Source organism: Nerophis ophidion, linkage group LG09, assembly GCF_033978795.1.
Source record: "Nerophis ophidion isolate RoL-2023_Sa linkage group LG09, RoL_Noph_v1.0, whole genome shotgun sequence".
NCBI lineage: Eukaryota > Metazoa > Chordata > Actinopteri > Syngnathiformes > Syngnathidae > Nerophis > Nerophis ophidion.
In genome coordinates this window covers 26,637,321-26,660,743 of record NC_084619.1, presented here as the reverse complement: position 1 = coordinate 26,660,743, position 23,423 = coordinate 26,637,321, and the positions used below count along the sequence as shown (strand labels likewise).

At 39.2% G+C, this 23,423-nt stretch overlaps 2 protein-coding genes across 3 annotated transcripts in view; one reads left to right on the top strand and one right to left on the bottom strand.

The window, feature by feature from the left end:
• Positions 1–11,133: 11,133 nt before the first annotated feature.
• On the top strand, positions 11,134–19,358 carry mrpl2 (mitochondrial ribosomal protein L2). The gene is made up of 8 exons (XM_061910680.1): positions 11,134–11,237; positions 13,623–13,714; positions 15,591–15,744; positions 16,049–16,190; positions 16,270–16,385; positions 18,770–18,880; positions 18,951–19,024; positions 19,101–19,358. Exons 2-8 carry the CDS (start codon positions 13,637–13,639, stop codon positions 19,308–19,310), a joined length of 885 nt encoding a protein of 294 aa, XP_061766664.1. The 5' UTR covers positions 11,134–11,237; positions 13,623–13,636; the 3' UTR covers positions 19,311–19,358.
• The window catches only part of zmp:0000000755 (phosphofurin acidic cluster sorting protein 2), a 112,073-nt gene continuing 107,997 nt past the window's right edge, over positions 19,348–23,423 (bottom strand). For both annotated transcript variants that reach the window (XM_061910678.1, XM_061910679.1), the window contains one exon: positions 19,348–23,377. In XM_061910678.1, the coding sequence (XP_061766662.1) occupies positions 23,262–23,377 (116 nt within the window). In that variant the 3' untranslated portion in view covers positions 19,348–23,261. The remainder of the gene's footprint in view (positions 23,378–23,423) is intronic.

Genomic DNA, 23,423 nt, shown 5'->3' with positions numbered 1-23,423 from the left:
GGCTCATGTGTTACCGAGGAGGTGTTTCCGTCTGTGGCGGCATGTTGAAATGATTTCACTGCGCTTGTTGAGGGATGATAGATCTGGATGATATATAATAAACAGTTTCTCTTTTAAGCATAGGTTGCATCTTTTATTACCACTGTTGTAAGGTGTGCTGGATGCAAGAATTTGCCATGTTATTGAATATTCAACATTATTGTCTTTGAGGTTCCAAATGTGTTTGCTGAGTTCTGTAGAATTCCGCAAAGTCTGGTTTCTAAAGGAGGCGTTGTGATTATTCCATCTTCAAAACAAGATGGATGAGCATAGTGCGGAGATGTAGTCAAACTCTCATGAGACACATTATACCTTTTTTCTTGTAGGTATATTTATTGTATCGGCAGCATCGTTCTTTTGTTTTTATGGCAGTTGGCAAGCAACCTTCTGGTGTGCATTACCGCCACCTACTGTAATGGAGTGTGGACCGAGGTGGATCCTACATTCTTTTATTTAACCCAGTGTTTTTTAAATATGTGTATATTGCTTTATATCCTATGTTTTCTGAATGCAAGCCTAATATATCTCCCACTGCTAACCTAATATTTTCCTTCGCTAACTTACTTTCCAGTATTTCTCTTTCTCTATTGTATTTCCTACATTGTATTAAAACATGGTCAACATTTTCTATCTGATGGCAAAAATCACACAGCCCTGTAGTATGTTTCCCTATCAATTTTAGTGAACTATTTAGATATGTATGTCCTCATCTCATTCTAGTAATAATGTCTTCTTCCTTCCTATTTCTACCCCCTCCTCTCATTACACCTACTCTCCTCTGGACTTTGTAGTACTCTCTACCTTTTGTTTCCTTATTCCAATTATCCTGCCACTTTTTATTGTGTTCTATCTTAATTATGCTCTTAACTTCTTCTTTACTGTGCTTAATCTCCATGTTTCAGTGGTTGCTTGTTTTGCGTATCTATCAGCTAACTCATTCCCTACAACTCCTACACGAGCAGGAACCCAGAGAAATGTTACCACACCTCCCGCTTTATTTATCCTGTAGATTGCCTGAACTATGTCATAAAATATATCTTGTCTTGTTTCTGATGCTATGTTTTTTATGCCAATCAAAGCACTGCTGGAGTCCGAGCACACGACTACTTTCCTTGCTTTGTTTTCCTCCATCCATCCATTTTCTACCGCTTATTCCCTTTCGGGGTCGCGGGGGGCGCTGGCGCCTATCTCTATCCAGTTAACTGCCATATAAATTGCTACCAATTCCCCCGTAAAAACAGATAGTTTATCACTGATTCTTTTATTTAACACTATATTTCCTTGTGGGATAACTGCTGCAGCTCCTACCTTACTATTTATAGTTTTTGATGCATCTGTATATGTCATAATGTTGTCAAAAAACATTTCCTCAATCCATTGTTCTATCTGGTAACTATTTAAATTTCTATTCTTTAGTAATTGCATGTTTACCTTTGGGTTGTCATACATCCACGGTGGTATTGCAGGAATTGGTACTATAGGGCTAACTTTAATATTGTCAATTTGAGCTTTATTACATATGTCTCCTATTATCCACCCAAAACTATTCATTTTTTTCCTCTCTTTTTCTTGGCAGTTTAGTAGCACTTGACAGGTTGGATGTCCTTGCTTGGATCCTTTTAAGTTTGCCCAATAAACTGCTGAGAGTTGATCTCTCCTCATGTCCAAAGGTGTTTCGTTCATTTCTACTTGCAATGCTAAAACTGGGGTTGATTTAGTAGCTCCACAACATAACCTTAAAACCTGCGACTGGTTCCGGTCTATTTTCCCAAGCAGTGTTTTTGAAGTAGATTGGTAAATAATGCATCCGTAATCAATAACAGATCGAATTAAAGTGATATATATTGTTTTCAATGTCTGCTTATCAGCCCCCCAATCTTTACCCCTCAAAGCCCTCATTATATTTAACACCTTTTTACTTTTCTCCACTATTTTGCTGATGTGGCTTGACCAGTTCATATTTTTATCAAACCATATTCCTAAATATTTAAATATTTGTACCTTTTCTATATTTTCTCAATAGAGTTTTATTTGGAGCTTGTTTTGTACATTCCTCTTTGTAAAATGTATGACTTTTGTCTTTCCAACAGAGAATCTTAAACCCCAAGCCGTTCCCCAGTCTTCAACCTTATTTATTGGTTTTTGAATCTTCTTTTCTATATGATTTGTATTTCTACCTCTCTTCCACATCACTCCATCATCAGCAAACAATGCCACCTCCACTAACCCTTCCACTTCACTAAAAACTTCATTTATCATGATGGAAAATAGTACTGGACTTAATATACTCCCTTGCGGGGTCCCATTTTCCACTTCATATTCTCTGCTATATTCATTTTCTATTTTTACTAATAAAGTTCTACTTGTTAAGAAGTCTTTTATCCATCTGTACATTCTTCCTCTAATCCCAATCTTATTTAGTTTCATCAGCAACCCCTGTTTCCACAACATATCATACGCTTTGTCTATGTCAAAAAATACCGCAATTATACTTTATTAATTTGTCCTTTTGTAATTTCCTCTTCCAGCTGCACTGCTGGGTCGTTTGTGCTTCTTGCTTTGCGAAAACCACTTTGGTAGTTTTTTATTATTTCTTTTGACTCTAAATAATATATTAGGCTTTGAATAAGCGGTAGGAAATGGATGGATAATCATTTTGTCCATTGCTTTGCCAAAATTTGAGGTCAATGCTATCGGCTTATAATTTCCTGCCTCTTCCAGGTCTTTCCCTGGCTTGCATATTGGAATTATTACAGCTGTTTTCCACTCAGCTGGTATATAATATCGTATCATATAATTTCAAGACCTTTTCTTTGCCAATTCTACCTAAGTTTCTGATCATTTGATAACTCACCAGGTCTTTCCCTGGCGTCGTATTTTTAACCTTTTTTAAAATTCGAACCATTTCATCCAAAGAAAATGTCATATACATAGTGTTGGTTAAGCTATTATCGTTGTCTTCCTTCATTTCCCCAATATTTAAACAAATTGTTTCTTCTCTCTTTTGTTTTTCTACATTTCTCAAATTCTCATTACTGTGCACTTTAAAAAAGGTTCTAGCTAAAAGTTCTGCTTTTTCTTTATTTTCTACCACACACCGTGTTCCATCTTTCATCACATGATTTTTATGTTCTTTTCTGACCCCTGACATTCTCTTGATCATTCCCCACACTTGGCCTAAAGGAGTAGTTCTATTTAGTGTTTCACAAAAAGTTCTCCAATGGTGTTTTCTTGTTTTTTTAATAACATACCTTACTCTAGCTTGGTGCCTTTTATATTGGATCATATCTTGGAAATTATGTGTTCTTCTCAATATTCTAAATGCTCTATTCCGTTCTTGTATTGCATCTGTGCACTCTTGTGTCCACCACGGCACTATCTTCCTTCTTCTCCCTATACTACTCATTGGTATGCTCTGTTCGGCTGCTTCCATTATGCACTTTGTAATATCTGTATTTAATTGTTCAATATCTTGATTTATATCTACTTCCTTTAATGTTATGTCGGTAATTTCCCTACATTTTCCCCAGTCACCATGACTATACTTCCATCTTCCTTCTATCGTAGTGCTTTCTGTCCTTTGATTTATGTTTATGTGAATGAAGATTGGATAGTGATCACTTCCCATAGTGCTGTATTTATTTACTTCCCACTCCACCTTTCCTGCTAAGCCTTGTGACACTAGTGTTAAATCTATAGCTGTTTCTTTACCCGTGACTACATCTAACCTTGTTTCCGACCCATCATTCACACACACCAGTTCTTTTTCCTCCAAAAATGCTTCCAATGTTTCCCCATTCCAGTCATCCCTTTCACCCCACATTGTGCTATGTGCATTAAAGTCACCACACCAAATGATATTGCCACTCCAGTGCTCAATTATTGTTTCTAGTTGATGAATTTCTAATTTCTTGCATGGATTATAGTAGTTTAGTACTTTGTATCTTTCTTTATTATTCCATACTTCTACTCCTACTATCTCTAGTTCTAGTTTTACTTTTAATATTGAATAATGCATGTCTTCCTTAATAAATATGGCACAACTTCCTCCTTGCCCATCATTCCTATCTTTACGTATCGTTATATATCCTTTTATTATAAAAAAAAATAATTTTGGCTTCAGCCATGTTTCTTGAATACATATTATATGGGATTTATTTTTCATATTATTAATATATCCCTTTAATTCCTGTCCGTTTGCTATCAAACTTCTGGCATTCCACTGAACAATTAACATGGCGTTGGATTGTGGTAACATGACTCCGTCTCGTCTACTCTCTGTAGCTCACCTTGCACCTGTTCCAAAGATAGTTCTTTTAAATTTAAAAACTTTGCTGCTGCTTTGAAAATTATTTTGTTCTTCTCAGTCTTGTTTCTAGCCTGTTCTGTACAGTTCACAGGAATACAACTAGTTTGTCCAAGAAATTCCTGTATTTGCTGCCTCTTGTTTTTTATTTCTTGAACTATTCTCACGTCTGACCAGTTCTGCACTTTCTTGATTTCTTACTTTAACTGCCTCTGCGTATGTAATATTTCTTTCAACTCTGATTTGCTGTACTTCTGTTGCCTGTTTTCTTCTGATACAGCCCCCATACGCTGCTGTGTGATTACCGCCACAATTACAACACTTGACCTGTTCATTGTCTCCACATTGTCCATATTCATGCTCCCCTCCACACCTCCCACATCTCATCTTAACATGACACACACTAGCTATATGCCCATAGCGTTTGCACTTGAAACAACGTACTGGGCATTGGGTATTTAAGCTCTAACATAGAAGCTTAAATACCCAATCATGATTCTTTCTGGGAGGGCCTCCTGTGCAAACTGCACAAGTACAGATTCGCTCTCAGTCTTTTCACCGTTCCTAAATGCCATCATTCTTTTCATCATAGTGACAATTCCTCCTTTTATTTCTCTTTTCAAATCATCTAAATATTCTCCTTTTGGGATTCCTGTCACGACTCCTCTTGCCCCTTATCGTCCTCCCAGTTCGATTTTTTCCTTTATTATTTTGTTGCACAGTTTTTGCAAACGCATTGCTTTGTTCTTTTGCTCTCCATTTTTGCATTTAATCAACAGCCGTCCGTCCCTGAGCACCTTCGCTATCTCCACCTCTCCAATGTCCTTCTTTAACCCCTTAACCAGTGTCATCAAGCTAATGTCATTCATATCTTGATTTGATTTAAATGTATAAATTACCCTGTAATCATCTACCACAGGGATCACCTCTATTTTTTTTAATTTTATTTATTTACTAGCAAACTGGTCTCGCTTTGCTCGACAATTTTAATTCTAAGAGAGACAAAACTCAAATAGAATTTAAAAATCCAAGAAATTATTTTAAAGACTTAGTCTTCACTTGTTTAAATAAATGCATTTATTTTTTTACTTTGCTTCTTGTAACTTTCAGACAGACCATTTTAGAGAAAAAATACAACCTTAAAAATGATTTTAGGATTTTTAAACTCATATACCTTTTTACCTTTTAAATTCCTTCCTCTTCTTTCCTGACAATTTAAATCAATGTTCAAGTATTTTTTTTAATGAATAATAAATACATTTTAATTTAATTCTTCATTTTAGCTCCTGTTTTTTTGACGAAGAATATTTGTGAAATATTTCTTCAAACTTATTGTGATTAAAATTCCAAAAAATTATTCTTGCAAATCTAGAATCAAATTTAAATCTTATTTCAAAGTCTTTTGAATTTGTCTTTGTTAGAAATATAGCATGGTTCAATTTGTTATATATTCTAAAAAAGTGCAGATTGGATTTCAACCTATTTAAAATATCATCATCAAAATTCTAAAATTAATCTTAATCAGGAAAAATTACTAATGATGTTCCATAAATAATTTTTTTAAATTTTTTCAAATGATTTGAATTAGCTAGTTTTTCTCTTCTTTTTTTCGGTTGAATTTTAAAGAGCCGAAATTGAAGATAAACTATGTTTCAAAATTCAATTTTGTTTTTTTTCCTGTTTTCTCCTCTTTTAAACTGTTCAATTAAGGCTTTTTTAAAATCATTTATTTTCTACAAAAAAAACTTCCGTAAAAGGAAAAAAAATTACGACATAATGACAGACAAATACCCATTTTTTTGATATATATAGATTTATTTATCAAAGGTAAATTGAGCAAATTAGCTATTTCTGGCAATTTATTTAAGTGTGTATCAAACTGGTAGCCCTTCGCATTAATCAATACCCAAGAAGTAGCTCTTGGTTTCAAAAAGCTTGGTTACCCCTGATCTACCATAACCCCTTTCCTCTTATCAACCTCCTCATCGTCTTCGTGCACTCTTTTAGCCCTCGACTTTCCTTTACTCCCTTGTCTCCCCTTCTTTCCTCTCTCCCCTCTAGTCCTAGCCATTTCCATACTTTCCTCATACATCTCGATCCAGTCACAAAACAGCTTATGCACAACCACCCAAACGGATTTAGACACTCTGACTTGTTAGCTACCGCTCCGTCGTCCAAGTCAACGCTCTACCTCTCCGCAGGCACTCCACCCACCTACACAAATTGAACACATGACCCCGGAACAGGAAACATAGGTGTCAGGTAACAGAGGTAAACACTGCCCTCTAATGGACACAATGAGTAAGGGCGTACAACAGTACTCAGCTTATTGTGGTACATTATTTTTCATAGAAAATAAAACAACAACAACTGTCATGTACTGTTTTGTCATGTTCGAGCCATTCCTCAGTTTGAATCGGAGGAATTCAGTGAGTACTGTGACACCAACGGCATTAAGCACTTAAAAACAACACCACGATGGGCGCAAGCAAACGGTGAGGTGGAACGTCAAAATGCTTCGCTGATGAAGAGGATTCGCATCGCTGTTTCAGATGGACTTGATTGGAGGCGAGAACTCAGAAAATATGTCACAGTATACCGGAGCATCGATCACACAACCACGGGGAAGAGCCCCGCTGAGTTGCTTTTCAACCGAAAAATGAGAGGGAAGTTGCCAAGCATCACAGCAGCAGGACACGCTGATCTGGAAGTCAGAGACAGAGACGCAGAACAAAAAGGACAATCCAAGATCCATGCAGACGAACGCCGTGGAGCCAGATATTCAGACGTCAATGTTGGTGACACTGTCCTGGTGAGACGAGAAAAGACTGATAAACTTACCACACCTTTCCACACAACGCCACATAAGGTGGTGAGCAAATCAGGAAACCAAGTAGTTGTTGAGTCTCCAACGGGAGCCAGATACACAAGGAATACAACATTTGTGAAACGATACAACAACTCTCATGATACACCCACCAGAATGGATGCATCCCAGGACGCTGAGGACTCCACAATAAACAGAGAGACACAACCTGCTCAACGCGCAGAACAGAGTATCACCAGCCATGACACCCAAGACACACAAAGGCCTTCGAGGAAGATACGGTTGCCACAGAAGCTGGCAGACTATGTGATGACATAGACTTTTATCTTGTTACGGTCTGGTGATGTAGTAGTAACATTAAAAAAAAAAAAGAAAAAAAAAAAGAAAAAGGAGAAATGTTTGAGTCAAGTTTAGTGACAATATTGTGTGATGTTGTAATGTGAAATTAACAACTTCAAAGTAAGGTCAAAGCAAGTTTACAGTATGATATATTTCTTGACTGAAATTTAATTGATGCATGGTTGAGAATACAGAGAAGACATACAGAATATTTGAGTATGTGTTTAATAAGAAATGTTTTGAATACTCCCTAATGTTTATAGTTGACAATTGAAAATAACCTGAAGTTTATTTCTAAGGAAAGGAGGGATGTCAGGTACTGTTTTGTCATGTTCGAGCCACCGTAGCCTGTGTTCAGTGTGTGACGTCACGAGAGCGGGGGAGAGTTGAACTCTCGAGTTTGTTAATAAACGGGAGTGATCCGAGGCATTGAGTTAAAACGTGTTGAAAGTAAACGTTAAGAACTCAGCCAACAAATACACGCAACCCTAATTCAAACCGCCCGGACATGCCAGACAACGCCGCAAAAGAGGACATGTCCGGGGAAAAGAGGACGTATGGTCAGCCTACCCTTGAGTAACTGTTGTAAATACACACTCCTGTATGGCTGATGCTAAGGCCATGTATTCTGCCTCGCAGGTAGACAGTGCAACAGTTGGTTGCTTTTGACTTTTCCATGCAATTAGTGCACTTTTCTCTCTTAAACTGACACAGTACCTGTGGCACTACGTCTGTCTGTGACCTCAGATGCCCAGTCAGCATCACTGCATGTGGACTATTACACCAAGTTCACCTGTCATCCTTTTTAAAACGTAACCCACGGTCTGTTGTACCTTTAAGATACCTGAAAACATGCTTTACAGTGTTCCAATAATCTTCACTTGGCTCAGCAAAATGCTGGGAAAGTTTACTGACCACATAACTCAAATCTGGTCTACTGCAAGTAGCTAAATATGTTAAACTTCCCACTGCCTCTTGATAGATCTTTGGTTCTTCCATTTTTACAGAATTTTCTGTGTATTCGAGTTTTGACTCGCATGGGGTCTCTCGGTCTTACAATGCTGCATCCCAAATCTGGAGAGGATTTTGTTTACATACCTGTGTTGTGACATTGTGACTTGGTCTTCTGACTGTTTAAAATCAATCCCTAGAAAACTGTTTAATTTCCCCAGGTCAGGTCAGTAGTAGGCAAGAATGTTTCCTCATAACCAATGCCTTGTTATTGCCTAAAACCTTTTGCAACAAATCTTGCTTTACACTTATCTGACCCATCTGTATTACTCTTAAGTGTATACCCCCTACTGCGTTTTTGCCTGGTGGTAACTGGATGATTTTGAATGTATCATTCTCTTTTAGTGACTGCATTTTGTCATTCATTGCACTTATTCACTGCTGTGACCTGGTTGATCGTATGGCATCCTGGTAATGTTGTGGTATGTCGCAAACTGCTTTATAACACAAGTCTACACTAGTTACCAGCATGTCTGCTGTGTCTTCCATGTCATATTCCTGTAGGCGCACAGGCGTTCTCCTAACTCTATGGTGGGTTCTTTCTTCCCTGACCCCACGCGCTAGACTGTTCACCTTCAATCTCTGAAACAGAAACATCATCTTTAACACTTTGACCTGATGCATTTCCAATTTTTTCATCATCATTTTCCTCACTGTCAAGGACCCTGGGGTGTACCTCTCTGTCCTGATACTCAGTGTGTGGTCCATGTGTTTGTGTTTCTTTTTCGTTGACTGTCTTGTTTGTGAATTTCACTAGCCTCTGTTTTTTGACCGTTTCTGTGTCTGGATAATACACAAGATAAGCTGGGCTGTTCTTGTCGTACCCGATAAAACAACCCTGTTCACATCTAGGATCTAACTTCACTTTCTCTTGTGATGTATGCAAAACACACAGTTCCAAATGTTTGAAGTTTGGACATGTCAAGCCTCTTGCCTGTGAGCATCTCATAAGGTGTCTTCTTTGTGCGTGTACTGTAACATCTATTTCGCACATAAGCAGCTGTCTGTACAGCATAATTCCACATTTTGTCTGGTAGGTCACTGTCAAAAAACTTACACCTGCCCATCTCATAGAGGGTTCTCCAACTTCTCTCTGCCGTGCCATTTTGGTGCGGCGAATAGGGTGCAGAAGTCTCGTGCTTAATCTTATTTTTTGGTTAATAGTGCTTTTAATTCCTTGCTCGTAAATTCAGTACCATTATCTGAGCGTAGACATTTAACTTCCCCAAAACGGGCGGAGTCTGCTAAGAACCTCTCTGTAGCGTGTACTGCATCACTTTTGCATTTGAGAAAATATACAGTCATGGTATCTGAATAGTCATCCGTAAAGGATTGTGCATATTTGTGACCTTCTAAGCTTGGGGTTCTCATAGGACCGGCTAAATCTGTATGGACCAGTTGTAAGGGCTCTGTAGCCTTTCTGTCTGGTTCTCTATTTCTTGTCTGTGTGAATTTAACCTTTGCACATATTTAACACAGCTGTGTTGGCCTGGCCGCACTCCCTCTGATTTTCATACCTCTTACCACACCCATTAATTTTTGTACATTCTCATAATTGCAGTGACCCAATATTTCATGCCAGGTTTGCATGTCATGGCACATATTGAATTTATCAACATTTAACAACACTTAACAATATATATATATATATATATATATATATATATATATATATATATATATATATATATATATATATATATATATATATATACAGGCGACTTGTCCCGGGTGCACCCGCCTTCCGCCCGAATGCAGCTAAAATAGGCTCCAGCGACCCCAAAAGGGAGTGAGCGGTAGAAAATGGATGGATGGATTTATATATATATATAAAATATATATTTATATATATATATATATATATATATATATATATCCTTCTATCCATTTCCTACCTATTATTCCCTTCGGGGTCCCGGGGGGCGCTGGAGCCTATCTCAGCTACAATTGGGCGGAAGGTGGCGTACACCCTGTACAAGTCACCACCTCATCGCTGGGCCAACACAGATAGACAGACAAAATTCACACTCACATTCACACACTAGGGCCAATTTAGTGTTGCCTGTCAACTTATCCCCAGGTGCATGTCTTTGAAAGTGGGAGGAAGCCAGAGTACCCGACCCACGCAGTCACGGGGAAAACATGCAAACTCCACACAGAATTAAAGATCCAGAGCCCGGGAATGAACGCAGGACTGTTCATGACCTTCGTATTGCCACAATTTGGAACACAGCAACATAGTTTTCACAGCTTTTTGGTTGTTAGAGGTAGAGAGTGTTTTAAAGTAGAGTTCTGATTCTTTTTTTAAAGGCAAAAAACAGTTTTGGAATTGAGAAACTTACAATTAAAAATAATAACTTAGCCAGTAGCTTAATGAAGTTGCAAAGGTAAAATTCCTATAAAATTAATGCCTTTTTTTATTTTTTATTTTGAACCTTTATACATTTTTACATTTACAAACAGTTGACAAATAGTAATCAAAGTAAGAACAAAAACAGTACAAAACTGTACAAAAACAGTACAAAACAGCATCATCGTTTTCACACCTTTTTGGTTGTTAGAGGTAGAGAGTGTTTTAATGTAGAGTTCTAAATTAAAATTAATGCCTTATGGAGGATCAGTGTTTGGGAAGTGCGTCATCATTGTGCGACGTGGCGTACAGTCTAGCGAAGGACGCCAGGATGACTGTGGTTATGACAAAAGGATAGTATAAAGGTTTGTTTTTTTAAATATGTACACTATGTAAGATTTACATGTCATTATGTTATGAATGCAGTATTTAGCAATCTAATGGACGCGTCTGGGAGTCCTGCGACATGTATTAACCTTTTCAAGCCATGCGCTAAGCTAGTTGTAATTGACCGAAAAACCAAAGTGAAGGTTTCTTAAAACTTAAACAATAATTACATTTGGACTATGACTGACATAACGAATCACGTCAATTTAGTTTACATACAAGCATACATATTCACAACTGAAGTTATTTTACGGCACTTTTCACATGAAGCCGGGTCGCACCAAGTACTGTAGTTATGTGTGTAACATCCATCCATCCATTTTTTACCGATTGTCCCTTTCGGGGTCGTGGAGGGTGCTGGAGACTATCTCAGTTGCATTCGGGCGGAAGGCAGAGTACAACCTGGACAAGTCGCTACCTCATCGCAGGGCTAATACAGATAGACAACATTCACATTCGAATATTAAATGTTTCACATGAAACATTAAGTATTTTTAGACATATCTTGTATATAGGTATAAATTTCCCCTTTTATTAACAATAAGAAAGGTATGGATTAATAAAACCGGTGAAAATGCACACATTTCTGGTCAATTTCTTAACAGTAGTGTCACAATTTCACGTGTGACCATTTTGTTAAATCTGACTTTTGAAGTGTCATTAATTTCTTAATATTTATACCATTAAAAAAAAAAAAAGACCCGGCAAACGGCGGCTCCAAAAAATCAGTGTGTGAATCGATCAATTTATAATTTATTGGCAGACTTACATATAAATGTAATACTCATATTACAAGAAGGGACAGAGCCACCTCTACTTCCTCAGGGGGCTGGGATCCTTCAATGTCTGTACAAAGATGTTTAAGATGTTCTACGAGTCGGTGGTAGCGAGCGCTTTCTTGTACGCCGTGGCCTGCTGGGGCAGCGGGCTGAGAGTGAGGGACGCAAACAGATTGGACAAGTTGGTAGAGAAGGCCAGTAACGTGGTGGGAGTAGAGCTGGACACTCTGGCGGTGGTGTCAGAGAGGAGAAGTCTAGCAAAACTCCTAGCCATTATGGACAACACCTCCCACCCGCTACACTCGGACCTTGTGGAGAGAATGAGCACGTTCAGTGGAAGGCTCAGACTCCCTAAATGTAACACGGAACGACACAGGAGGTCCTTCACACCGACAGCCATCAGACCGTATAATGCATATGTTCCTTCTTGACTGCACTTAAATGTAGAATATATTTATATTATTCATATATTATATATATAATATATATGTCATATATTATTTATTATTATTATTGTTTATTGTGAGCAAACTGTGGTGCTGAATTTCCCCCAGGGATCAATAAAGTACTTTCTATTCTATTCTCTATTCTATAATGGGGATTCAAATGTCTATTTGACACACCTTTGATCAGTCTTTCTCAAACTTTTTTTTGACCAAGTAACACCTCAGAAATAATTTGGCTCTCTAAGTACCACCATAATGACCAACATTAAAATACAGTAGCAACGTAGGCCTTAGTATTCATTAACAACAAAGCTGAGGTTTCTTTTAATAAGTACAGTATATTTGATATTGGCGGCAGCGTGGATCGGTTGATAGAGCTGCTGTGCCTGCAACTTAAAGGTTCCAAGACACCTTACCCAGTGCGACCCACACCAGTTTAAATGTAGCTTAAATATGTAGATAGTGGGTTTCACTATGTAAAGCGCTTTGAGTTTCTAGAGAAAAATGCTTTATAAATGTAATTCACTTCCCATTTTTGACCACTGTAAAATTACACACAGTTTGAACAGTAACACTGGTAATGTCTCGAGTCACGTCATTACAATATTTAAGTTATTCTTTGGCATACTATTAGATGTAGACTGCATACCTAGTGGGACCCATACCACAGTTTGAGAATCACTGCCTTGGATGTTTTGTTAGGGGCTTTTGGTAAGTGTAAACTTGGGAAATGTCAATCTGAAAATGTCTATATTCCGAATTAACTATGATATGTGTTCTACGTCATCAGTATTGGTGTATAGTGGTGATGAAAACAACTCACGCAGTCAAACTCGGAATACAGTGATCCTGACGCTATTCAGATTGCACGATCAAGCGTGAGACACGCTGAGTGACCACTGCCGATATCTAGCCAGCGGGGAATACACACATACCTACAACAAGTTCCTCATAGATTAAATAAAACTAATTAACGCACAAGTAAGTAAACATTTGTTGATAGAGGAAAGGAATAACTTGCTAGAGGGAAGTAACCTCAAACTGAACCCAGACTCCGACAATAACAATGTTACTAAACGTATAATTACCGTATAATGATATGCGCTTGTCTAAACATACTTTTATCTCTCCTGTGCAGCTTTTGTAGGAGCGATGGCGATTTCTTGTTTGACCCGAGCCCTGCGCTCCCTCACCGTGTCCAAGCCTGCTCTGCTGTTCTCTCACTCTCAGGTCTGTCACTTTATATCAGCGGTCCCCAAACTGCGACCTGCGGGTCACATCCGACCCGCCAAAACAACTCGAGTGGCCCACCTAATGATCCCAAACAATCCCTCAAAACATATTTCAGTTCAGTTCAGTTTCAGATTATTTTGAACATGCATACAATACAATGTAATTCATCACATATATCCAGTCTTGTCATTCATTACAGGACGTCCAAAAAGGAGTAGGAAGAAGCTGAGCTTATTTAATCCTACCTCTTTTGATACCATAGCAATTTTATCTGTGTAACATAGCAGTGGACAAATAAATAATAAACAAATAATATAATATGGTAAGTAAACAAATATTAAATACATAAATAATCTTTGTCTCAATAAAAAAAAGGTGCAAGATGTTAATCATAATTGTTGTTCTGTGTACTTTGTGAATACTTGTAGTTGGAACAGTCTCTTAAACTGAATCATATTGGTGCTTTGTTTGATTTATTTGGTTAAACCATTCCATAATTTGATTCCACATACTGATATGCTAAAAGTTTTAAGTGTTGTACTTGCATACAAATTAGATTCTCCTCTAAGGTTAAATTTCTCCTCTTTTGTTGACAACAAATGTTGTATATTCTTGAGTAGCAGGTTATAATTTGCTTGGTACATAATTTTTGCTGTTTGCAAATGCACCAAATCGTTGAATTTCAATAATTGTGATTTAGTAAATAAAGGGTTTGTATTTGCCCCAAGTGTGTAAAAGTTGTCTGTGTATCTGTGTTGGGCCTGCGATGAGGTGGCGACTTGTCCAGCTACATTCCGCCTGAATGCAGGTGAGATAGGCTCCAGCACCCCCCGCAACCCCTAAAGGGATATGCGGTAGAAAATGGATGGAAGTTCTTTATATCCAACATTATGTATTATTTAATTGATCTTTTTTGTAACACAGTTAGTGAATGAAGTGCACATTTGTATTTTTTTCCCCATATTTCTACACATTTCTGCATTTTAATATTGCATTTTCCCATAGAAAGCGTGACGTATCAGGCAGGCATACTTTTACAGTCAATTAGTGCTTTACGGCGTGCATTAAAAGTAAAAACGCCCACCTTACCGTGCGTTGGTAAGGTGGGCGGGTTTGGGGGCGCGGGGGTGTAAAATATAGTCAGGAATAGTCATGGATGCAAAGGATTCTGAGTATTTGTTGTGTTGCGTTTATGTTGTGTTACTGTGAGGATGTTCTCCCGAAATGTGTTTGTCATTCTTGTTTGGTGTGGCTTCACAGTGTGGCACATATTAGTAAGAGTGTTAAAATTGTTGATATCACAACCATCAGTGTACTCTGTTTCACCCAGTATGCCTTTCAATCTTGTACGTGTATCTGCGTAAGCTGCACACAACATGTTGCTGGACTGGCAAGCAGTTTGTACATGTTGTAGAAGGCGTCAAAGGCAATGGCTTCATAGCACGCCCTTATTCTCGTTATCTGGATGAGCACCAGCAAATATTCACGAGGATGGTTGCGGCTCCCATTGTCTTCTTAACTCTGTGAAACGGGTCAAAATAGCCCCTTGAGTGGTAAAAGTTGCCGACCCCTGATATATAACAGCGGGTGGCGGGTGGTTACGGTTTTGATAACATTTTGGTTCGGGTGGATGATGACTTTAGTGATGCGGTTGCGGATGATATAATTGCCTAACCGCGCATATCTAATATATATATATATATATATATATATATTAAATTTGACAATTGATACACACACAAATAAATAGCCCGCCCCCCGGCCAAATTCTTTTAACCCAATTTGACCCCCGAGTCACAAAGTTTGGGGACCCCTGCTTTAGACACATTACACACCACAAAGTAGCTAACAAGCACTTTGTCCATGCCGACAGGTTAAACTAGGAGCTCAGGTGTCTGGAGTAGCGCCATGCCGGGGCTTCCTCACCACAGCCAGTCTGGAGCAGAACAGCACCCTTTGGAAGCAAAGAGAAAAGTACACGGTCCGACCAATTGGCATGAAGAAAACAGGAGGCCGAGATCACACGGGTAAAATAGATGGATAGACAGATAGTACTTTATTTATTCCGTCAGGAGAGTTCCTTCAGGAAAATTACAATTTTCAGCACAATCGTAGTATATGTAAAGATTTCCATTTTTGTGTAACTAATTTACTGGCAAATAAATTTGGAATTTTGATTTGAACTTGTATGAACTTCGTACCTCCTTGTTAATGTGAAAACACAAGTAATTTACATTTACATTTGACACTTTGTGATAATACATCCATCCTGAGGTTTTAATCTGAAATGTGTAAGTACAGTACCAATGATTTCCTCCTATTTTTTGTCAGGTAAAATCAGAGTACATGGCATCGGAGGGGGCCACAAACAAAGGTATCGCTGGATCGACTTCCAGCGTCTGCGCTATGAACCAGACAAAGAAGGACAGCCCTTTGATGAGAAAGTTATGAAAGTGCGATACGACCCATGCAGGTAAGTTTCTATAAATAACATGTCAAATACAACTTGGTTGTCTCATCTGGCCTGCTTCTAATAAATGTTTTTAATACAGGACCGCTGACATCGCTTTAGTCGCCGGAGGCAACCGCAAAAGATGGATCATTGCTACAGAGACAATGGAGGAGGGAGACATTATTAAAACATCACCAGTCATTGGACGCATGGCAGGTATGGCATGACTAAAAGTAGGACAAATGTTTACCTTCAATAAACATGTGAAAGTGTATTGAGGATTTTTTTAAAGTAATAATGGATTGTACAAAATAAGAGGATTCCTATTTATGTCACATTTACAGTTTTTCAGGGCAGTCAATTTATTGTCCATCCATCTTCTTTCTGTTATCCGAGGTCGGGTCGCGGTGGTGGCAGCCTAAGCAGGGAAGCCCAGACTTTCCTCTCCCCAGCCACTTTGTCTTTCATAATGATTGGGAACAAACATACAGTTCCCCTTTAAGAATAGCAGACTTTCTATGAAACTTTCATCATTTAATAAGGACATTAAATGTTACACAAGTCTATCTGCCCGTCTGTTGCGTTCTCAACATCAGTCGACAAAACAAGGATGTCAGATAGCTACGGTGGCCGGGAATGGTCACACCAAATGCAAACGTGACAACACAACAACATAAAGCCACAACAACAACTTTCAGCTACAGCCTTATTGCAAAAGCCACAACAAATACAAATGCCACAACACAATAACAAAGCCACAACACAGTTTTAACCCACAAAGGAAGTGGTAATGGTAACGTTTCTCCGACGGACCAAGTGGCTGAGGCGGAATGTTGTAAAGGGTGTAATGGACATATCAGTATTATTAAAACAGTTGTTGATGACTGAAAAAGTGGTCACACTTGACTTACTTTTCTAACTTCTTTCATTTACACCCATTTTCAACTAATGAATCAAGGTTTATTCTTATAGTACCTTTTATGTTTTGCACGCTTTATTCTGCTCTCCTACTAAATGCAACCCACTTTGCACATGTTTAGTAAATCAGCTTTGCATGTGCTATCAAGTTTGCACGTGTTTTGTACTTACAAACCTTTTGTAAATCAAGCCCTTACTGTATAATGTCTGCTCTCAATGGGATTCCGACTGTTGGGATGTTTATATCTTCCCGTTTAGATGAAGAATTAATCATAATTCTCGCCAAGGGTTAATAAAAAGTGGTTGCAAACAAGCAGCTTTTCCCGTCTTTCTCGGCATCTGTGTGTCTAAGTCGGCTGTCGGTTTATGACCATGTCCTATCAAGGTGACAGGCATGATTTATAAAATAGAATTGACTTTCACTAGCTCATGATGTCAATACAGCAGCATACGCATACTTCTGTGATCAATGTGCTGCTTCAAGTAGGTCCTTCACATTAGCGCTTGTTATAACAATATCTCTATATTGTTTCTGCTTTTTGGATGTTTTGAGTTGGTTTTATGCACGCAGTTATGTCATGACTCTCATTTGCTCAATTGTTAGCTGACTTTGCTCGCGTTGTTTTACGAGTTAGAATGAGTCAAAAATAAGACGTGTTCTAGTTTCACATAATGATTGTGAAAAAGAAATGTATATACCGTATTTCCTTGAATTGCCGCAGGGCATATAGTATGCCCCTGCCTTGAATTACTGCCGGGTCAAAATCGCTTCGCAAAATAATTAGCGCATGCTTAGTATTACCGCCTGGTCAAACTCGTGACGTCACGAGTGACACTTCCCCTGTCCTCATTTTCAAAATGGAGGAGGCTGAATCTGAAATCGCATGAAGGGAAGAGGATTAAGAGCTATTCAGTAGGATTTAAGGTCCAAGCTTACATCACAGTCAAATTTTTACTGCATACCTTTAGTAATAATTAGTGCATGCCTTTGGTAAGCGCAGGAGTGAGAAGAGGTTTTATTTTAATTAGCACCCCAGCGGCAATTCAAGGAAATACGGTATATGTATTTTTTAAAGGTGCAGTTCCCCCTTTAATTTTTAATGTTTTGTGTTTAATCACAAGTTAACTCGTTATTTTTGGCAGCCCTAATTTAAATTTGGGTTTGATTTGGACATGATGCTATCTGTGTTGGCCCTTGATGAGGTGGCGACTTGTCCAGGGTGTACGCCGCCTTCCACCGGAATGCAGCTGAGATAGGCTCCTGTACCCCCCCGCGACCCCCAAACGGGACAAGCGGTAGAAAATGGATGGCTGGATGGAGTTATCAAAGCCACAGATATGTTGGCATGAGTTAATGCTAAGATATTTGTGTAACTTTAACTTAACTTCACACCACTCTTGTGTGGAAGAAAATATTTAATTACAAAAGCCACTTTTGTTTCATACACCATTTAAAGGCCACTTTGGTTTTATACACCAATCTTTTGACCTGCCACAATATTGTATCACATTTAAAATAAAAAATACCTCAAGTTGAGGGTTTTTCCTCATAATTTTTTTAGGGGAAATTAACAAAAGAAATAATTAATGAGCATATACATGAATTGCTGAGTTGTTTAATCTTTTGACAAAATAAAAATGTATGATAAGATGTTAAAGAAGAGTGTATGATTGGTTACCAGTGTCAGCCAATGAGGGTGATTGCTACCCACTGGGAGCACTTCCTGTGGGCACACTGATCAATAACCTGGAGGTCCAACCCGGGAGGGGATCAGAGTACATCCGCGCTGCAGGTAAATTAAAGCATGAACGTAGTTACTTTGTCACCGTTTAATGACTTCATTTGCTTTCTCATGTGATCAGGCACAAGTGGGGTTTTACTACGCAAAGTCAACGGAACGGCGATTGTTCAGCTGCCGTCAAAGCGGCAGGTTCAGGTGAGCTCTCATGACGACAAATAATAAGCACGACGCTCTGAATTAGCTGGGAGTTGAACATGAAATATATACACAGGTGTTGGAGACCTGCATGGTCACGGTGGGCCGGGTGTCCAACGTGGACCACAATAAAAGGATAATCGGCAAAGCGGGACGCAATCGCTGGCTCGGCAGACGCCCGTCCAGCGGCTTATGGCAGAGGAAGGGGGGCTGGGCGGGGCGCAAGATTAAACCGCTGCCGCCGATGAAGAATTTCGTCAACCTGCCCTCCATCTCGACTAACTGATCTTATGTGACACACCGAAATAAATAAAGGAACGCTGTTTGTACAGAAGTTTACAAATTTTATTAAACACAACTGCTTGTGAGCATGGAAAGAAAAAAAAAAACAATATAAAAATCCAAAACATATTTACAACTCTAGTAAAACATGCAGAGTAACCCATATTCTTTAGTGGTACATTTCAAAATACTGTCACGTCCTTGGAAATAGGGTTTGTGCAAAGACAGTGGGTGGCTTCTCTGCCGACAGGACCAATGAGACCACATGTCTTTCATGTTGGACTTCTTTAAGTCCCGTCATGGACCAAGACCAAGCACAGCAGCTCATTGGTCCTGCCTTGTGGAACACCTTCCCATGCTACGGCGGGATTAAGGGCAAAGCCAAACTTGTAGGCCAAATACACACCATGCCCATTTTTAGTATCTTAAAAATCAAAATCACTTTATAGTTTCCCTCACAAAACACTTCACAGCCAAAGTCCATTATCTAGAGGGGCTAGTTGAGCCTTTTTTTTACACAGAAGTCCTGCAAAACTCACATGGATCCTACAAACCAGATACAAAGTATCTGTTGTTAAATACTTTTCAGACAACTCTGGGCTTTCATTTCTAAAACTTGCCGAGGAATTGTGTGATTCACCACGCAATGAGAGCTATGAAACGTAACTTTGGAGGCTACAAATTCCAGTTTTATAGATGAGGTCCTTGATCAGTGATGTGTAGCAAAGCCACTTTTTAACTTTAAAGGCCTACTGAAACCCACTACTACCAACCACATGGTCTGATAGTTTATATATCAATGATGAAATATTAACATTGCAACACATGCCAATACAGCCTTTTTAGTTTACTAAATTGCATTTTTAAATTTCCCGGTAGTTTCGTCTTGAAAACGTATAATGATGACGTGTACGCAAGACGTCACGGGTTTTAGGAAGTATGAGCGCGACGCACACACACACACAGCTAAATGTTGTCTGCTTTAACCGCATAATTACACAGTATTTTGGAGAACTGTGTTGCTGGATCTTTTGCAATTTGTTCAATTAATATTGAAGAAGTCAAAGTAGCAAGATGGAGTTGGGAAGCTTTAGCCTTTAGCCACACAAACACACGGTGATTCCTTGTTTAAAATTCACGGAGTTGAAACTTTACTATGGATCACAGCGGACATGGATCCTGACTACATGTCAACCAGCAGGTTTCGGTGGGAAAATTGTGGTTAAAAAGTCGCCTCTTACCGGATATCAGCTGAGCTTGCGCCTCCCGTACAGCTGCCATCAACTTCCCAGAGAAACCGCGCGTCAACACCCGGCCGTGGACATACACTTCCGACTATCAGGTATGTTAAACTCACTAAAACACTAGCAAGACAATAGAAAGATAAGAGATTTCCCAGAATTATTCTAGTAAATATTTCTAAAAACACGAATCCGTCTCAATGGAACGCGATTGCAATCGCGTTTTTTTTCTCTAGTCCATCGCTATCAATATCCTCAAACTCGAATCTTTCATCCTTGCTCAAATTAATGGGGAAATTGTCGTTCTCGGTCCTAATAGCACTTTTTGATGGAGGCTCCTATTAAAATCAATGTGAATATGTGAGGAGCCATCAACATGTGACGTCCTCGTCTGCGACTTCCGGTAGAGGCAGGGATTTTCTCCAGTTGCGAACTTTATCGTGGATGTTCTCTACTAAATCTTTTCAGCAAAAATATGGCAATATCGCGAAATGATCAAGTATGACACATAGAATGGACCTGCTATCCCTGTTTAAATAAGAAAATCTCATTTCAGTAGGCCTTTAAATCTCTTGTGTTTGCTAATAACCAAGTATTGAATGGAAATGATCGTATATCTTGGTTTTTGGAGTAATTGTGCATTTAAAGGTAAAACTTCATTATAGTACATGGTCTTTGGCCATGTTTTGCTATGGAAGATGGTTCTGAGCAACTTCAAATTGGGTAAGTACACAAACTTCACTCTCATCTGTGTCACGGCACTATTGTAATTCGCCTGGTCCAGCCCCAGCTTCTGCTTTGCTCGAGGCCGGAACCTCTGTCCTCCGAATGAGTTGAGCGTGCTAGGCATTGAGCTAAAGCCCAAGCTGTCGACGCAATTTCCAGCATAAGCTAAGGAGTAAGTGAGTTCGATTTACTAATGCACACCCGGACACGTCAGTACCATCCGGGTCACGGCACCACCAACTGTCTAATGAGGGTTAAGAGCACCAAGCTGTCAACACCATGTCCAATGCTAGCTCTTAGGTGGCAGGGAGGGAAGTTGGCCTCCGTTACACAAACTTTAGCAGGCAGTGTGAAAAGGATTTGAGTTTCCCAGCCAAGAAAACAACCAGATTGTGTGCAGTGGCAGCTACTAAAATCAAAATGTGGCAAAAGGTAAAGTAACAGATGGCCATGATGCGTTCAGGCACCCCGGGACATAATAAACACGACACCTCCAGGAAAACGGCCATATCACGTCTACAGGTAGTGGTTTACATTTTTAAAAAGAACACACGTTTACACATCACACCTTAAAACCAAACTGTGCCCCAAAAATTGTGTCAAACCACATTTCCTTTTTCAAAAGTGCATTACAAAGTACGGGAAAGGTCGGAGGAACAACATACAGAAGAAACGTACGCAATTTTGGCATTTCTTTTGAAAAAGAAATAAAATGTCAGCTATTTGTGCTTTCATTTTCATCCAAGCGCGATTTGCAAATCATTATCATACATCTTGTGTGTGTGTATGTATATATATATATTTACATATATATATATATTTATACAATACTTAAAAAATCCAGCCTATCAAAGCTTTTCAATCTAGAAAAAGCAACAACGCACAAAGGCTGTTTGTCCAATGGATTCCTTTTGCGAAAAGTTCACGTAACACTAATCCGGGAGTACCACTGGACGCGCGCACACACACACACACACACACACACACATACACAGGCAGTGATTTGAACATCTGGCAAGACTGGTATTTGCCTTGCGCTTGGCGCTAAGGTGAAAGCGTGTTTGAGGTCACACCGACACTTGAGGTTGCCCAACAGGCCTACAGAGATCTGTAAGCTGAGACTATACAAAATTCCTGTTCAGTAGTGATAATACTGACTTCCAAAAGGGAGAAAAATGCATCATGAAGGCCAGAAGCCGTTTTGGCGGGACAGTAAAACACACATGACTTTGGCACAACTGCACGGTTTGCGACACAAGTACAGTGGCTCCATAAGGCCAAAAAGCTACACGGTGGGAGGGGAGAAAGACGATTAAATGCATACCAGGACATAGAAACGTAACATTTGGAATTGAGTTGTTATGAATTGAAAAGTTACCCTGTTTCTAAGTCCATTTTGTCAAGTCTTCAGGACTTGGATAATTGAAGTGATTAAAAATGTGTCAATTATAGCTCAAACATTGTGTGTCTTTTTTCAATTTAGAGGAAGGGATGAGTAAGGAGAGCAAACAGAGGCTTTCTACCAAGATTCACAGCAATATACCAAAACATGAACACAACCCCTCTCTCACACACACACACACACACATCACTGCACATCACCATCACACCTCCATCATCCATGGCGTAACAATAAATGTAGGATTTCACAGAAATAACATGTTGACAAAATAAACAAAGTGCAAACATAGCTGCCATTATCAAAATGTGGCAAATTGTCAAACAGCTCCGATGACCTCAAGGCGGTGGCACAACTCTTACAAAATAGTATTTGTTCTTTTTTTGTAGTGTAAAAAAGGAAAAAAAAAAAAAAAAGAACAATGTAACAAACATGGGAAGGACAAAACAAATGGTGTGTATTGAACACATGGATGGGACGTAGGTTCGATTTCCACAGGAAAGTTTGTGCCGCGCGCCCGTTGGCTTTCCCTCCAATTGTGTGGAGCGTCTTGGTGAGACAAGTGCAGAGCAGAGGAGTCGGGGTGGTGTCACACGGGTTTTGTGTAGCCGAAGATTCCCACCGGGAAGTGCTTGACATGAGTTGGCCACTGGGCAGCAAGCTGGAAAAACTTGACATCGTTCCACTCCACTCCGTCGATAGTGACTAGAACACACAAGTGTGAATAGGAGAGGAGAAGCTAGAAGTGATG

Bases quoted from the DNA above. Each gene is read 5' to 3' on its own strand.
- mrpl2 (XM_061910680.1), top strand. From the start codon at position 13,637: ATGGCGATTTCTTGTTTGACCCGAGCCCTGCGCTCCCTCACCGTGTCC. The intron at 16,191-16,269 runs GTAAGTTTCTAT...TTTTTAATACAG, and splicing joins GTGCGATACGACCCATGCAG to GACCGCTGACATCGCTTTAG. The intron at 19,025-19,100 runs GTGAGCTCTCAT...ATATATACACAG, and splicing joins CGTCAAAGCGGCAGGTTCAG to GTGTTGGAGACCTGCATGGT.